At 45.2% G+C, this 18,211-nt stretch overlaps 1 protein-coding gene across 3 annotated transcripts in view; it reads right to left on the bottom strand.

The window, feature by feature from the left end:
- LOC107264700 (transcriptional regulator Myc-A) overlaps window positions 1–8,018 on the bottom strand; it is a 19,445-nt gene extending 11,427 nt beyond the window's left edge. For 2 of the 3 annotated variants that reach the window (XM_025081841.1, XM_015733237.2), the window contains exons 1-2: window positions 7,494–8,018; window positions 5,013–5,730 (exon numbers count right to left, since the gene is read on the bottom strand). In XM_025081841.1, coding sequence (XP_024937609.1) covers window positions 5,013–5,724 — 712 coding nt within the window. In that variant the 5' untranslated portion in view covers window positions 5,725–5,730; window positions 7,494–8,018. Of the gene's footprint in view, window positions 1–5,012; window positions 5,731–5,850; window positions 5,972–7,493 lie in introns of those variants that run through there. The other variant, XM_015733238.2, reaches the window with a different exon arrangement.
- Window positions 8,019–18,211: the final 10,193 nt, after the last annotated feature.

The raw sequence follows: 18,211 nt of genomic DNA, 5'->3' as shown, positions 1-18,211 counted from the left end.
CCCCCCCGCCTTCCCTCCCGCCCATCGCCAAAAAAAGTGTACGCACGTGGCAATGTCAGCCAATAGCAGAAGGCTCTCCTATCCGGCTCGCAAACTGGAGTATCGCACGAGATAAAAGATATAGAACAGCACACGCATTAGAGACACAAGGAAAAGCCCACGTGCGTGAAGGTGGGGCATGGCAGTGAACGCGTGGATCCATTCGTGTAGGTGGTTCAGCGCAAAAGTAGCGAGCGGCGGTGTTGGTGGATCAGGGGAGGGAGGAGGCGAGAGCATGCCGATGGCGGGGGTAGATCTGCCGAAGGTAGCGGTGGAGGTGGCGGAGGTGGCGAGCTGGTGGGGTCAGCGTAGATTCACAGCAGCACGTGCAGCCACGTAAGAGCGACCTTGCAGGTCAGTGCTCCCCATGTAAGCAGGCCATAGTACGACGTCGCGTGAACGCGCGTGTTGGGATAGGCGGGCCCTGACGACGCCTCTCGACGTTATCGAGCGCCTCCGTCGGCGACGGTGACGCTCTACGTCACGGGCGGGAGGGAGAGAGAGCGAGAGAAAGGGGGTGTACTGGAACGAAGGACAAAAAAGGGAGGAAACAGGGAGCCAGACGGGGTGGATATTGGCGAAGGGTGGGCCGCTCGCCGAAGGGCGGAAAACGGTAAAACTTAAGGGTGAAGGGACGGAGTGCCTAAGTCGTAAAGAATACCCAACGATTTCCCATGAAGCTAATCGAGGAACCGAACGAGGAAAAGTCGACAGATGACAGAAGCCACGTTGCTCTGGCGGAGCAGAATCCATTGCTTTACCCATCAGTGCGATATAAAGTGACTATCTGGACCCCTTTCCAAGGAACGAAGATGGACGTCTCTTATGGCAAACCCACGCGTTCGCCGACTGCGTCCACCCTCGAGCCTCCGCAATCCAGTTACGAAATTACCTCTCTGTCTGGAGCAGGAAGATGCTGTGTGAACGAGTCACAGATGAGTCATAGGCAGGTGGTCATAGGAAGTGATGATTTTTCACGTACAAAGATGCCGCTTTAGTTGGGTATTTAATGGCAATAGGGGGAGGGGGAGGGGTAGGGGGAGGGGAGGATGGAAGAAGATCGGGAATCGGTTCGCGAGTCCACAGACACGAGAGATGCAATAAGAATGAGAAAAGGGAGGGGGAAGGATAGGGAAGAGGAGAAGTACTCGAGGAGGGATGGTGGGGGATGAATGCCGCGAGAGAGAAGGAGGACAAAAGAGAAATACATAAAAGAAGGGGAGGCAGCATTCCGTGTTTTATGTCCCACCCGATATACGCGCAGCGGTCCCGGCCGATCGATTCCCAACAGGATATCGCGAATTTTGACTCGACTTCAAGCGGACCGACAATACACGCTTTAAATGGGACTTCGTTAGCTCTCATTGAAGACACGTTGTGCCGTTTCAAAAGGACATTCTCATGCTTGTAGAGGCTCTGGAGTATTTCGATCAACGTAGACTGGACGGATAACCGGAAGTGGAATTATTAAAAAATTTTAATCGGGACGTCCATTATTTTTCTCCGGTTTTAAAACGGGATCAAAGCGAAGCAAAGGATCGTTAGTTCGAGATAACAAATGATGTTGTGAGACGCAAAGTTGGCAATAGAAGGGAAGTGGGAGGAAAGTAAAAAACGCAAATCCCGTTTCTAGCCCGAAGCGCCTTCGCGCTTCTTACGCGAGTCGCGCGAACGCCAAACTGAGGATAGTTGGTAGGTGGCGACGCTCCGCGTCGTCGCGAGGCGCCGGGGGATTCCTGCGCTTACTCGAGTAGCCACTGAGCGCGATCAGCTTGCCGGTAACTGTGCAGTTAAGTTAGAATTGGCCTTTCGAATCCGACGGTGGCCACGCTGGTAATTCGTCTAAAGAGATATTCGAAAATAGCTTCCACGTATCGAGGAAGAGTTTTAATCAGAAAGTTCGTAAAGCCCGTGACCGCTCGATCCTTTTCTCCGAATCCACCTATAGTCGGCTGTATCTCCGATCGACGTCGAAGCTGGATGACATTCCCAAATCAGGTTTTGCGCTTGACATTTCAGACGTCACGGCGGACCCTTAATTGCTAGGTGGAATAGATTGGCAAGAGAGAGATCGGTTCGCTGAACTGTTAGATTCATTTTGCGGCCCCACCCCACCCCCCACCTGCACCAGCCTCACGCTCTTCGTACGTTTAACGTCAACAAAATGGAAATAGAGAAATTGCTATGAATGTTGAAAAACAGACGAGTGCTTGTGCGAACGGACGAGCGCCGTGAATCGATAAATCGTTCGACCGAAGTCGAAGAGTTAAATATTTTGCATTAGGCGAGGCAGGAAGCGACGAAACCGGAGACGATGGGAAATATCGCAAAAAGAAGCCGAAATATCGAAGCTGACATATCGGCGGAAAATAAGGAAGGAAGCGAGTGGAAATAAAAAAATAAAAAGAAAACCCAAAATATGTTCTATTAAACAATAAAAATAAAGGTCCACATAACAGGGATCTCCTCTTTTCCGAGTCACGAGCGCGACCTAAGGCCGCGTGGGTGTTTCGTCACGCCGGTGTAATATGGCACTTATCTACACTCTCTCACGCACCAGGCCAAGCTAATGAATGAATGAATTACGTCATCGGGAGATGTGCTTTCGCACACAGTCGCCGATCAAAAATCCCAGCGACGATGAGATACGCGATACGCGGAAGTCCGTGGAAATTCACATAAGCAGAAATGAAAGGGACTGATTCAAATTGTAAAAGGTGACTCCTCCGGAAGGCGTGCGCCGAAAATTAAGTATGAAGAATTTTTTCTCCTCCTCTCAATAATTGAACTCTTTTTCTTTTTATTTTTCCTTTTCTCAAACTCAAGCATTCCTTCACGAGTGACCGCTCCCGGCCTCGTGTGCTGTCCTCATACGTATGCAGATCCTACGACCGTGTAGGCACATAGGTGGACATTTTTATGTACTTCACGAGCAGCCACGGCGCGCCAGCACTTTTCTCGGAAACCGAAAGGATTTGCATATGCAATGAAAGCAAGGTGGGCTTCCCGTATGAATACCGCGAAACATCGCCTAGACATTCCCACTCTTGCATCCCCTTCGTCCCTCTACACCTATGGTACGTCCGTTCTGCGCGCGCATCTAATAAATCCGAGTAGTTCGATAAACAAAACAATTCTCGATAGACTATTAGCCATACGCAATCTATAAATTGTTCATTGAAGACAGCAGACCGACTTCTGGTTAAACATGCATATACGTATAGTCGTATTCTTGGAACTTTTAGAAAATAAATTTCTATTCAAAATCGTACCAAGCCAGGATCACCGTCTTAACTGGAATTAATCAACGAGCCGGTACGTGATCCTACTCCTTGGATAATTGTACGAAATTCATGGAAAACTTTCATTACGATTATCCGTTGTAGAGATCGTTCGAAGATCGCAGCTCAAGGAGACACTAAGAAAAATAATGATCCTACGTAACTGTCAGGCGAACGGGGCGAGAGAAAATGAAATTGTTGAAATTAAACGGTGCCGGCACTGCGCGCCACGCGCTACGCGCAATAGATACACCCCTGGCACGAGCCAGGGCGACTGCGCGACTGGCAGACAAGAATGGCAAAAAGGGCTCGCCGCATTCCTTCGAGCATTTAAACCACGGTTGACCGCAGGACGCGCTCAGTGGCTACCAGTGACGTCACTGCCCGATGACCTTGAATTGCCTGATTTTTCAAGACGTAGCTATACGCGCGCTTCGGCAAGAAAAATAAAGCATATAACGAATTCACGAAACGAATCGACGTAGCGAAGCCAAAGCGTGCGAGGGTCAGGGTGCACGAGGAGGTTACAACTTCGTAACCGATTACGAGGAGATATAACGAGGAAAGTAATAAAAGAAGAAATGTATAAGTGATCTTCACTCCCCAGTGCGATATACACGTAATAGTAGGAGCCGATGATATTGTGCGGGTGCAACGAATCACCGCAACCTCCCTGCTGACCCACGTCAGAAATGACCTCTAGACTAAGCAATTACCAATCACGCGTAGTTCAACGGTACGAAGGCTAAATTCACGAGCGGTCGTCCGGTCACTAATCTTACCGGGCTGGCCGAACTGGTCGTTCCGAGAGTGGGAGAAAGAAAGGATAGAAGAGCCGGAAAAAAAAGAAGGAACGGCAAGTAGTAAAAGATAGCAGAATTGAGTGCGAAGCGAACGTGTAATACGTATACGCGTAAACGCATGTATATGCATTTATGCAGGGAAACGGGTATTCGCATTTCTCTATATACCAATACTGAGTAACGACGACCGAGACACACCGCCAGTCCCACCAACAGTGTATACTATAGATATAGATACGGCAACAGTAGACTCTATATACAGTTAGAGACGCCAGACGTCGCTGCTAGATAAATTATTAGCACGAGGATTACATATATATGTCCTAGCATGTCTTATTACACATAACAGGAGGATTTCACCATGTGGTGCAATGTTTTCAGGGAACACCCCCGGCGCCGTCACCACTCGCCGCGCCTTTCTCGCTGTGACTGTCGCATACAAGTAGTAACGCGCATGTGCTACATTGTACGTGCATAACGATATCTTGATTTTTACGCCGTTAGATAAATCCGACAGATAAAGAAAAAGTCTATTCTTCACGTGATCGCCTGGCGCCTTTTTCATCCTCCTTACTCATCCTGAGAACTGATTAGAACTCCTCGAAATGGTTTTCGCGATAAGATCCTGTTTATTAACGGGCTGATTAATTTAGACATTTATTTTTTCCCCGAAAGCCAACTACGCAGATTCCAATTGCCGGCCCTCTACGTATGCGGGTGGGTACTCGAATTTAGCGAGGACGCAAGTGCACTTTGTTTAACCCTTCGACGAACCGAATCCACTTAAGAGTACTTTCTTTTTATTTTGCACTTGAAAATCTAAACGAAAGAGTATAAATAGGTACGTTAAAGGAAAAAAAAACTTTTTTTACGCAAAACGTCAACTTACCAGAGTCCGATGGAGTCTGCACGCCCAAGTGGTCCAGCTTTTTACTGGCCGTCTGATTCAAATGATAGCAATGATCGCTCAGGGTGTTCCGGATTTCCGTTTCCTTCCTCAAACCACAACTGTTTGTTTCTTCCGTTTTTCTTTTCTCGTGGGTTCTCCTCACAAGTTGACCTGTGACCTCACTGACGGGCGCTGCCTTCGCGACGCCCAAATACTCCGACAGCTTCTCGTTGATGCTGATTTGATCGTGTTTGAATTGTGGCGGCTCGTCGACCGTCTCGGTATCCGAATCCGAACTCTGCGGTGTTTCCGGTCTGGTAGAATCGCCATCGCTCTCGAGATTTTTGACATTTTGACAAGATTGTGCAGCACGTGATATCAGGAGACTTCGTCCGGCCGGTACTTTCTTCTGAATCGATTGATTATCCTTTTTCGCCGGAAGCGTCCTGTTGTGTTCTTCGCTTATGCAGAGTCCGGCCCACATGCAATCGTGATGACGGATCTTCCGGAACTTTACGTTTGCACTCTTATCTCGGCAATCCACATTGTTGTCCTCTGGGAAGCCACAGTCGTATTCTGCACGGTCACTGTAGATGTCCAGAGGGAAGTCGAGGTTGAATTTCTTCCAGATGTCCTCGGAGACAACCGTGGCTGTATCCACGGGTTCATCTATGAGTCCTAGATCGGAACAGGCCCAGGTTGGCACTGGCATCTTCAACTGTCAAATTCAAATATACGCAATTAATGACCAAAATAGCTCGAAAATAAAATAACGACTTTTCAAGAATACATAAGAGAATTTGCTAGTGAAAAAAAAGAAATTGGCAAGGTGGCCTACCAGCTTAACATTCACGAATGAACTGGTGACTCAGAATTCTTAGTAACTCTCTATCCTGTAAGTCGGGTCCATCCTATTAATAATAATCCTCTTTCATCGTGCTGAATAACTCCTGAGTATATCGGAATACACGCGTAGACGCATTTCGAGAAATAACAGATAGATCAATATCGCAAAGTCGAAGTAGCCGCCGAATATATGTAGGTTGCGATAATGAACTCACCTATCGCGATCTTACGTTAATTGTTACATACTTCGATTTGACTAATATTCGAATAAGATAACCATATCGCATGCCACGGTGAATTCCTTTTGGCTATGGGCAATTTTAATACAATAGAAACGTAAAGAAAGCCATTAATACAAATAACAACATGCCCCTTGAGACAAAAACTGTGACCTGACGGCCGGGCATCGAAAATAAAAGAGAATCGGCTTAGAAATTGTTCACGGGTCAACCTTGGCTCCTGACAAAAAGGTCTAGGGATTCGTTTGTTTAAAGCGTATAATACGGAAAAAAAACAGGTAAACTCCTGGAATACGACCCCAATACGAAACTCTCGCTGGGACTCGGAAGGCAAAAGCCCGGCAAACTCATGTGCTTCCCTCGTGCGGCAGAACTAGGAACGTTCTAAGATTGGCTCAAGTAACGGACTTGTGCATGAAATAGTACGTAGAGCTACCCGAATACATATCTACCGCCAACAAACCACCTACGAGAAATGGCTAACAACATATTCAGTGAAGAAAATTACTACTTTTTGGTCTCCTTTCACATCATCAAGGATCGCATATCAGTTGTCAAGAAGCGATGCACCTTAAACTGCCTTTAAACGTAGAACATTGAGAACATAGGATGCATATTGTATAACAGGATAGGCTTGTTTTTTTTTGCTTTCTCTTTAATCTCTTTTTTAATTGTAATGGCCACGATAGGTCAGGGTAGACTTTTGTAAATCATCATGAAAGGGATACGGAAAGGGATCCTCGATACGCATTTGTGAAAGTGTATCTTTTGTGTATATAATGGGTACAATAAGTTCAATATATAGAGCAGATAATTTTTTGTGAAGGCTTGGATTTATCAGTTAAATTGGAGGGATGAATCATGCACTGGTTCAAATTCCGCGACAATCGTCGCCACAGTTTTATTTATAGATTAGACTGCTTTTGATGTATGAGAATAAAGCTGAGAGAATGCGCGTACACGGCCACTGATCCAAATTCTCGAACCGGTCGTGTTCAGAGAAAGATAGCAAATAAAATGAACCACTTTCATTCCGACCTTTCCAAGTTAGCACGATCGAATAAGTCTCCTGCGCCAAATTTTACAGCTGCCCCCGCAAATTATATGACGCAATTTTAACGGTACACCGGTACACACATTCACTGTATGCCGTGCAAACTATCCTATCCACGAGATCGGGTACGAGACAGAAAGAGAAAGAGAAAAAAACAGTTCCAATGAAAAAGAAAGTTGGCAAAAGTAGTCGCGAGCAGTATGACTTGCTAATATAGAGGATATCAAAGTTGAATAAGTCTAGCAATTAACTGGTTGCAAGTAAACCTACGATTTATATCGGTAAACTCAAATCACCACAGGATAAAAAAGAAAATATACAAGTTAACAATAATTTACGAACCTGCTGCTGGTAAGTGTAATCCAAGAAATAACAGATCACTGAAGATCACACGTTTTCGTCGCGTACAGATGGTATACGCGAATTAGAGAGTTACACGAAAGTATAACTCTGAAATATTAAACAGAACGAAATGTACGAAAATTATTCGTCCTACGACCGTCGCCGGTTAAGGCCGCCTTGAAAAGTAGTATTTCCTTGTAATAATTCCGATTGAAAAATTGAATTTTTCAATGCAGAAATATATTCGCAATGTGCGAAGGAAAATTGTCAAGGGGTGTGCGCGCGCTCCTTATAACGCGGCTACTACCGGACTACTTGGAGGCACTACCGGTACTGCCTTTAGGACACCAGCACAATTCAAGGAGAGTCTCTTTAAGGTTGCCGAACAATACAAAACCGTAGCTAAGATCGGCCAGACTGAAGAAGTGCATTATAGGTGCGCGAATGAATGGCTTTTACTGAAGTATAGGCGGTGGTTGGTGCTGGCGCGCGCGCGACCGGCTACAAGTCGTTCTCTCCCTCTGGCCGGTTATAGGCAACTGAACGCTCCTGCTAGCGTTACTATCCTCCATGGCCATATCCACTGCTCACCACACTGCTCTGCGACCCGGCGCCAGGGCCGTGCTTCGGCGCGCTGGCTAGGGTGCCCCGGGCTTTAGGACCTGCCAACTTGGCTACTTATTCTAGTCGACGATTCCTCTGTGGCCATGCTGCTGACGATATTAATTCGTTTCAGTCTTTTTTTTTGACCAGATACTCTCTTATCAGACGTAACTGTTTGTGGAGAACGTTTAAAAGTAATTTGTACACGTGAGTACATACACATATACGTGAGAGGGGACAAAATGGTTACCTTGTAACAATTCAATTTTTACATTTGATATCGGTTGGCTTTGCGATATGGATTATGTATTATCAGGTGTGATTGCACAATGATGGTTGTCTGTTGCCGGTGTTTTTATATGATTTTAGATTCGTAAAACAGAAGTGAAATGTGAGAGTTTTAGGATGCTCTGCACGGGTCTAAAATTTTATGGAAACTTAAGGGTTGCTTGAGAAGATCATTAGCTGGTTTTATACGCGCTGTTAGGAAATTAATGATAGATTACCGATGGGACTGCACGCAGAGGCCCTTGACATATTCGGTTACACAAAAGCCATGTATGTTTATAGTCACTCTGATAGCGACGCACGTTACGTCATTGTTAGATTCCAGAATCGAAGAGGATGAAAGTACTGAAAACTTTTCATTTTTTCCACCAGTTTTTTTTTCATAAAGTTCATAACGCCATCACGGACTAGAGACCATCCAGTATAATCGGCCTTCCTGAAAGATCTCTTATCAACATTAAAAAAAATGCAATTTTCTTTTTCGACAATCCACTAAAATTGAACACAGATAGAAATTATTACGGGTGTGATTAGAAAATAATGGTATTAATTATTGCTCAATGCGTAGGGCGACGTCTTCAGTATTACGTTCCTGGGGCTACCGCGTGAGGATCCACCGACGATGCCGCGCCCGCCAGACACTGTTCCATAATGTCTCATTTTTCGCAAAATATACGTCTTTTTAAGACGAACGCATACGAAATTTCTTCTCCGGGAACGTAATCAGACACTCCGTCAAAGGTAAAGCTGTTGTCGTAGCGTACTTCTAGAGATTTCTGCAAAAACATCGATGGCACTCGAACTACTTTTCACCGGCGCAGTAGCGCTGCGCCTCGATACGCGGCGCTGCCAGTGAGAGTAGGGAGAGTCAGAGGCTCCCGCGTCGCGGCGGCCAACATGAACTCACTCTCCTGGCGTCTCGTGCTTCGTACTTAGGTGCTATAGTATTATATGGCACGTTCAAAGTGGGGATTCCAGGCGCGCGAGAATTTCTTGAAATATGCAAAGCAGATGGATATTCGTAGAAGCGTGAGACGCTTGCGGAAAGTCTATGCACTTTGAAACAACGTGATAATGTAGGTTGACGAATGTAGCAAAATGACTACGAGTCCGCATCTTTATTATAGATAAGCTCGCGCAATGCGACTGAATAAATATAAATTATAATAGGCTGCGCATCGCGCATAGAATGCCACAATACACGCTATATCAAATTGCCTAAGGATCCCCGTTACGTATCCTGCCAGATACCTTCCTCGCAGACAAAATAAGAATTCCGGACGAGTTTTAATTTATACGAGGCTGCAGCATGACTACGTTAGAGGATTTTTATAAAAGATTTTTAAGCGGGGCGATGACGGGGCGGAAATCTTTTAGAAAGGGAAAGGTGCCTCGTGGTAAGGGGAACCTAAGGTCCTGGAGCGGTGCCTCGTGAAAAGTTCCAGGGAAATTGAGGATCAGGGTCACGTATCCTGGGGCGTGGTTGGCTCGAGCACTATCATGGACGGGACATGCGAAACCGTGTGATTTTGAGAATATGTTGTGACAATTTAGAATAGGAAAGGATACATAATGGGCAGAGGCAGATCATCCGTGACAGATCACACTTGGCTGATCCTTAACGGGTGCACCACCCCATTGTGGGTCCTGAAGGAAGAGCCGGGGGAGGAGTAGAAGGAATAAAAGATTACAGATAAAGGGACAAAAAAGAAAGAGGACGAGAGAAGGAAGTCCAGTGCAGAAATGCGATAGCTTTGAAAATTGATCCACTTTCATGCTACGACTGAACCGCCTGGCCCTTCTTGTATAAGCGAAGGAACTTTAAGGAATATTGCTTTTCAAGGAAACTCGCTACTGTACGATAACGTATTATATAATGGAAGCTTTTTACAGTCTCTTACTAAATTATATACACATATATGTATAGATATTTACGGATTGTCTTAATCAACTTGTGTCACGAACGACAACTTCTCTGCGCAAAATGTGCCCATTGAAATTAGAGAAACGGAATATTTTACGTGTTCAATAACTTTTTTGCCAGTATCTTCCAGTAGTTCTCAATTACGGGGAGATGATAATAAGGGAGAAACTGATATGTGGTTTTAGAAAAAGCCAAAATTGCTCTGCCCATCTACTTAATACGAACGTGGGATCGTAAGAAATTAGCATGCGGTCAGAGTGTAGTATTTCGATAAATGATTCGGCTCTCACGCTTTGCGCTCAAGGGGAGTCGTAAGGATTAGGTAAGGAGTATTTTTTGGCAATCGGTTTTCTATGCAAACGGAGGATTACCTATTTCATGAAAAAAAGAAAAAATGAAAGCTTGCCTAGGAAGGATCATCCGGGAGGCTGATCCCTCAGGATCTATGTCCACTCCTTGTCCACTTTTGTCTGAGGATCTCAGTTTTCTTCTCTCACAACAACGAAAAGACAGGACAATGAGGATAGAGTTGTGCTTAGATCGATGTCCTCATTTTTTTTTTTTTTTTTTTTTTTTTTTCGCTAGTACCTTTTTTTTTTTTTTTTTTTTTTTTCGTATGATAGTGTAGCACACAACTAATGAAAAACCCAAGTAAACCGTAGTAGACGCAGCGGTACAAGATTCACCCACCCATCTCAGTGTCGGGACGTCTCGATCCTTTGTCAAGGAAGTGGTCAGCGAAACGTTTCTCGAATTCTAAATGCAGGCTCGGTATTCACGAGTTGCGAGTCTCTGGTTTTGCCGGAAGACTCGTTCCCGGCTGAAAGATACAAGGAAACCCAACAAGAAAAAAGGAGAGCGTCCATGCAAGGTGGAAGCCGAGGACGCAAATGATTAACAATTCAGTAGTGCCGTACCGTCCGTACTACTAATCGTCCTCTTCGAGAAATCCATCATTCAAAAGGACCAGGTGAATACAAAAGTCTTGTAATTTGAATTCGCTTGCCAAATTGAAAATCTCTGAAAATTCAAATAGCCAGACTACCGTCCTGTACCTCAGACACGAGTTTACAAGGTGCAGCGGAACTCCTGGCCGTAGGCAGCAACGCTTGAGCGTCTTGTACGCCGTAGTAAGGCCAGACTATGTGCATGTATATATGAATAGTATATAGACGTAGAGTGGGTGTCGGGAGGTCGGTAGGATGTCTGCGAATTTAGACTTGGCATAGGAGCAAGTGTGCGCACACTCGGCTGGGTGTGAATAACCGACTCCACAGATGACCGCAAGGTCAACGGATTTCCCGTCGTCCCTCGAGGAGTCGGTAGTTGAGCAACTTCGTCAAGTCCAGCGAGTCCAGCGACTCGACGGAGAGGACGACGATGTCGCAGGTAGCGCCGACCTTCGGTCCTGGGTGGACTCGTCTGCTATAGTGCTACCTGGAGGATAACGGTGAATGACTTTGAGCAATAAATCCGTTTACTGTCCAGGATTAGTCCCCTGACAGTCCAAGAGTACCGCTGGGTTTTACCTTGTATTCGTTTTTGGTTGTTCAGCGACACTGTTTATGGGGGGAATGTGCCCATTGCGATGTCCGTAAGTCCTCGTACCTACGGGACCCGTACGGATCCACTCGCTGCATCATTAATATCGTTGACGAGATGGGGGAAGAAGCAGTATGAGTTCGTCATAATGTTCCCCACGTTTCGAAGATAATAGATTATGTGGGAAAATCGAGAATCATCCGGGTACTGTGTTACCAGGGGGTGTTCGCTATAGCGAATCTAACCAGACTATAGGCTGGTTCAGGCCTAAAGAGTTGCTCCGTGAGCTGGGGTGCTTTCCGTGTCATTACCATGCGTTGGTTCATGAAAGTTAACCATGAGAAATCGGGGGACGCTTTTGTTGCCTGGGAAATCATTATTTTTGGGGTTCTTTTTTTTTGGTCGGATCTTTCGAGACGCTACAGTTTTTTTTTTTTGGACGACTGACAAAAAAGAAAATTGATAATGAGCAGAGAGAAGGAAAATGGGTTTTCAGTAAAAATTGTTCACTTCTTCACTTAGAGAGAGTGGGGCGCCCAGGACCATTAATCTACAAGATGTTTTTGGCAAAGGCAAATCCACGAGGGAGGCTGCTGGTTGCGTTATGTGCGGGCGTACCTAGAAAGGAGGGCTCAGGCCCAGGATTTGGGTCCCAAGTCCCAAAGTATCTCGCATTAGGCCTTTCTAGGAATTAAAGGGGCGGCCATGTTGCCAAATTTCAAGGAGACCCCGTAACAGTCCGAGAGGCTTTATCTCGGATGGAAATCTTTTCGGAAAATCTTTTTGGGCGGGGACGCACAGGATAGCCAATTTTTCACCGCGCTAAGAGATTTACAGAAAACTCTCCACCTCACAGAGACCCTGCCAATAGTAACACCTAAGACCCCAAGACCCTCTTTTTGCATTTACTTTTTTCTTCCGATAATCGCCCCAACCTCACGATAACGAATAACTATCTCACGAGATAGTTCACCGGCCAAGTGTTAACCTCCAGATAAAAAGTTTCAGCGGTGGTAGAAGATAACGCTGTTAAAACTTTGTATTTGCGTCTCTTCCGCTATCGGCCTGGGAGCTCGTTATCCTTTTTTTATTTTCTTTTTAACTAGAATGTAGCGGAGAAACAGTATTTTTCAAAATACGATATCCGTGACAATCTTTCGTGGTGTAGAAAATTTTGTCCCTGCGTGACGAAAGATAAGGGAAAGATTGACGAAGAATTTTTTTCGCTCCTCCCGTTTCATGGGAAATCCAAAATTGGTGTATTAAAATTTTCAAGAACTCATGTTTCTCTCGCCTGTGTCAACCAAGTCGATTGATTGTGTATTTCGTAAGGGGAAAGTTGAGTCTATAAAAACGTCAAAGTGCGACCCCAAAATGTCACTTAAAAGCCGATCCACTAAAGAGTCCCAATATGGGCTTAAGCAAAAAGTCATTTTCTCTCATGTGGCCACATGTGGTATCATAAATCTCTTCCTAATCCGAAAATATCATTAAGCCTCACGAATTTTATTTTAATTCCAAAAACAAAATAGCGAATTTTCAATAAAAATTTTTATTCAATTGCTAATATTATATGGTTTTATTATAGGCATATATACTATTTCTTGCAATTCGTTCGACCCTTGCTGTGAAGGGATTTGAAATTCCGGTGTTGTCCATCTGGCAGTACTTTCGAACGGTACTGACCCTCCTTCATATATTGGACCCATAAAATACTCAGGCCCATTGAGCAGACAGTTTCTTGCCGTTTTTCCCCGTAGCAGTCCTTCAACGTGGGACCCAGGTCACATGACACGGCAAGTCAAGAAATTCAGTTTAAAGGCTTTTTAAAATTTCATCGAAGAAAAAGAATTACAGCCACTGCAACAAGCTTCTATTTTCGAGGAAACAGAAAAATATAGACGTTACAAAGTTTACCTGCCTGAAAAATTACATTGTAATCAGTTTTTACTTTCGAGCCTTTTCATATGCATTTACGCAGACAATATCTATTGAGTTTCGACAATTTCACGAATTACACATTTTTCTGAGTCATCGTGATTCATTTGCCCTTTGTTAAGTTCATAATTCTTTATTCTTGCGCAGATCGAAAACACGAGAGAAGATTGATCGATCATACGATAAGTCAATGTGTAACTTGACTGGGATCGTTAAAGGATTCACGGTGTTTACCAATATCCTGATAACTGTAATGATTCATAAATTTACAGCAAGAATAGGAAGTCAAGCTTGGCGAACCCGAAGACAAAGTCTTGAAGGCGCACCAGGCTAATTTCATAGTGGACACGGTCTGGTGGGAGGCCTCCGTTAAATTTAATTGGCCTTCGTGATATCCTCGTTAAGGTTTATATGTTAATTACCTCGTGTTACACCTGAAAACGTGAAATAACGAGTAGAAGCCCCTAAAAGTCGACCTTTCGAAAGTGCCAACTGCGAGGTGAATAACGCCCGAAAATTCATAAATATTAAAAGCCCCAAAGTTTACCTGGTCAAGCAGATTATGATTTCGAGTAAACAGCCATAGTGATACTATAATTAACTGCGCACATGTAATATTGACTTGAATTTCTCTAAGGAACAGAAGGGCTAGGAACTATTCAATAGATGAACGAGTCATGAATGTTTACGGGTTAAGTGAAATACCGAAATAGCGTTAATCGATTTCTACAGTGAACGACAAACCTTCGATAACGCGAAGATTAGCTGGCACAGTGAGGAAAATGGCAAAGATAAAAGTCCGAGGCCGAAAATGAACGTGGCTCAAAACCTCGTAAAAGCAATTAATGAATGTTATAATGTTACAGTGTATAAATAAGACAAGGGATAATATCTTGATTAGCCGTATCCTGGTAGCCCTCGTTAAAAGGACATAACTCTGGGTGGATTTTATTTTGACGTAACAGTCAAGAGAGGGCTGCGAACGATGAAGTCAGATAAAGTCAATTAAATGGCTTATTTGAATCTCTGGTAACCCTTGGGCTCTGAAGTCTCGAGGATCCCTTTGTAAATAGCAGAAGGACACTCGGCCCTTTAAGTGGGCCACTTATGCGCTAATTGCTAATTCGAGCTGACAACAAGGACGACGCATCGAGTGTATTTGAGTAGAATCTGAACAGGAGCTATCCATCGGTGCACGGGCGGGTGGGCACGCGGAGACGTGGACACATGGGTGGGCCTAGAGAGGGCCAGAGGGACAGAGGGGTAATGGCGTAATGGTATGCGCAAAGCGTAAAGCGATGTACGCATCGAGGGTGCAACTAAGGGTGAACCAACGAAGCGCAACCTGAGCTTCTCGTAACGGCCGGAGCCCCTAAAAACGATGCCGCATAAGAAGTGTAATTAGGCTGTTTTATTAATTAGCCAATTAAACCGGGCTCGATCTAGATGCTGAGCGCATCCTGCCGCGCGCTTCGTTAAAGTACATGATTTGCAAGGGCATCGCAGGACCGAATTACAGCCTGTCGGCCCTTTACACATTTTTTTTGCTTTTTTTTTCCCCCTTTGACGCAGAAACTGGAAGAAGGATTCTTAATAGGAAAGTTGAGGAAACTTCCGCTTCAGCCTTCGAGAAGTGGGAATCTCCGATTATTTTGGGAGATGACATATCCTAAGGGTGTTTTCTGGTGGCGAAGCAGCAGGAATTGTGGGAACTGGCGACAAGATCCCTGCGTATGCGAACTAAAGGAGTGGCGGGGAGAGGGGAGAGGGGGCTCGAGGGGAGGTCTAGCGGGGTGCAACACAGGTGCCGGTCTAGACTCCTTTATCGGATGCAGCGCCCGAGAAAAAGGGGGCCGCAAGCCACCAAGAGGGAGGGATAATTCGGGCAAATGGGAAAAAATGAGATAGAGTTAGCGGAGAACCAGTTCGAAACGGCGCATTATGCCTGCGCTGGGACCTGGGACTGCCAGGCCGTCTACTACTCGTTGCTCCTTGGCTGGTTGGATCGCTGGGTGGATGGGCTACCTACTACCCCAGGATAAAGGATAAAGAATAAAGGATAAAAGGAGGCATAGCAGAAGTCTCCGTTCGCTGTAAGGATAAAGGAGAGAGTTTTTGCACCGCAGACGAGGTCACCGCATCCTGCAAAAATACGTTGGCCACAACGCATACAGAGGCTCTTACTACCAGCTAACTCCCGTAATACCAATCTCGATTGCCTATAGCGTGTAAGAGGCTAGTCTCTCCCTCTTCCAGCTCTCCCAGCACCACTCTCTCTCACTCTCTCTCTCTCTCTCTCTCTCTCTCTCTCTCTCTCTCTCTCTCGCCACACTCCTTACTAGCTTGTAGATACACACACCGCGTGATCCTTTATATATACTCGCACCAGTTTTTATCGAGTATTAGTGCCTACAAGGATCCACTTACAATCTTTCTCCTTATGCCTTATCCATACGCGCGCCAACGTCCTCACCAAGCTTTATACGGATTTTACATTTCGTATGCAGCACGGCTCCGCTCTCTCTTGAATGGCCGAAAACAAACCAGCTCGAATGTCCAGTCGCAATTAATCATACTGCATTAATGAAACACTCCATAGATTCCTCGTTTCTTTGGCCTTCGTCAAATTCTTCTCCTCCACCTGGAATTTTCCGTCTAGTCCGACTGCCGGAAGCCTAAAAGGCTTATAAAACATAGCCGTAGAAAGGCAAGAGGAGGTCCTTTCGAAACCCTTAAGAAGGTCTGGCGTTGGAGTTTAGCACCTTCGGGCGCAGTGCCTTTTGTCCATAGACGTTGTTAAACAACTTCTAGCCCAACACCTGAATACACAGTCCGACAGTGCCAACTTCTCCGTCAGTATTTTCGAATCACCCTGCCCGCCAGCCCTTTCTTCGAATTCGGGCGATTCCTTCGAAACCTGCAAAGCACGATTGTGCCTTTTCTAGGTTTCTCCAGTTAGTCGGGTCGTCTCTCTCCCTCCCTTCCTCTCTCTCTCTCTCTACACCATATATCTCATGCACCGATCCTTGGACCGTCCTACATTTTATACTCCCATTGCTGTAACAGATTCCTCGTAACTAGTATGCCGCAAACTACGTCTGGTTACCCAGTTTATTTGTATCTAAGGGTGCGTAGGGTGTAAGTCGATGCAAAAAGAAAATTCACTGGTACTACGTATGCTACAAGGCATCTGGTACACATATAAAATACATAGACCCAGTAGGGGTGACTTTTGAAAATATGTCTACCCCCAAAATTCCACCCTAACCGACCACCCTCCGTCGCCACTCGACAATGTCACATAACTAACCCATAGTTCTGGCCTTGTCGAGGTACCCCCCCCTGCCATTTAATTCCTGTAAAAGAGATGCCAACCACGAGAAATGGCTCAATCTTTTGCACGTAACTCGTGACTCGTTTCGTTATCGATTCGAACAAGAGGTAGAAAATATTGAAATACGCTCGATAAAAGAAATCCTTAAAATTCTTTCGTAATCGTACTATTTTAATTTTCATTGTCTTTCGTCTAGCCGACTACATTTCTCCCGGCTCTCCTGACACGTTTGACCACATATCATAATCTCTCGGGCTAACCACGTATCATGGACGACATACCACAGGCAGTCGATAGGTATGTATCCATATACATATAGATATAAATACGCGTACGCCTACCTCGGATACATATGTACAGTTAACCTTGAGTGAAACTAGACAACCAAGATGTTTGATATGGTATTTGAGACGGTGCATATACAGACCACCTACACGAACTGCTCCAGATCAAGAGAGCTCGGGTCAATATCCTTGACAAGATCCAGCTTCCAGCTTCCAGGACGAAAGGCCATGGTTACCGATCATGGTTCACAGAACGTAAGATCTTCGACTGGTAAAATATTTAATTATCGCAGAGTCCAATTACCGACTTCAAAAATATTTAACGTCAAAGTTCCGATAAGGATTATTCGAATTCTTTCGCAATTCCTCATTTGCTCTTTAAAGTCAAGTACGTAGGTATGTAATCTACCCGGTTCAAGACCTACTTCAAGATCTCCAAACGGATATCGGTGGGAGAGAAGAGACTGGCATGTGGACCCGTTACCGAACCTCTCGTCTGATTTCGATCGTGTTTTAATCGGCGCGCCATTACTCCTTTATTTATCTTGAACGAGCGCACGCCTTTAATCCTGTTGCGCGACCAGTGCGATACGCCAAGAGAAGCAGCCGTGACGGTGAACCACAAGCAGTGCTACCAACATCGTCAACCGCATCCACCACCGGTAGGACCACCTTTACTGCTACATTTGGCAGCAGGTACCGGTTTTTCGTTTAACGACGGGAAGCGAAAAAGTTTTCGGGAGAAATTAGACTTGGCCGCACAGCTCAATGCGGTCCAATTCGGCCGAATGCGGCCCAATCCGGT

The sequence above is a fragment of the Cephus cinctus genome, unplaced genomic scaffold, assembly GCF_000341935.2.
Source record: "Cephus cinctus unplaced genomic scaffold, Ccin1 Ccin1_scaffold0189, whole genome shotgun sequence".
NCBI lineage: Eukaryota > Metazoa > Arthropoda > Insecta > Hymenoptera > Cephidae > Cephus > Cephus cinctus.
The sequence above is the reverse complement of the archived record's forward strand: the minus strand, read 5'-3'. Positions and strand labels throughout refer to the sequence as shown.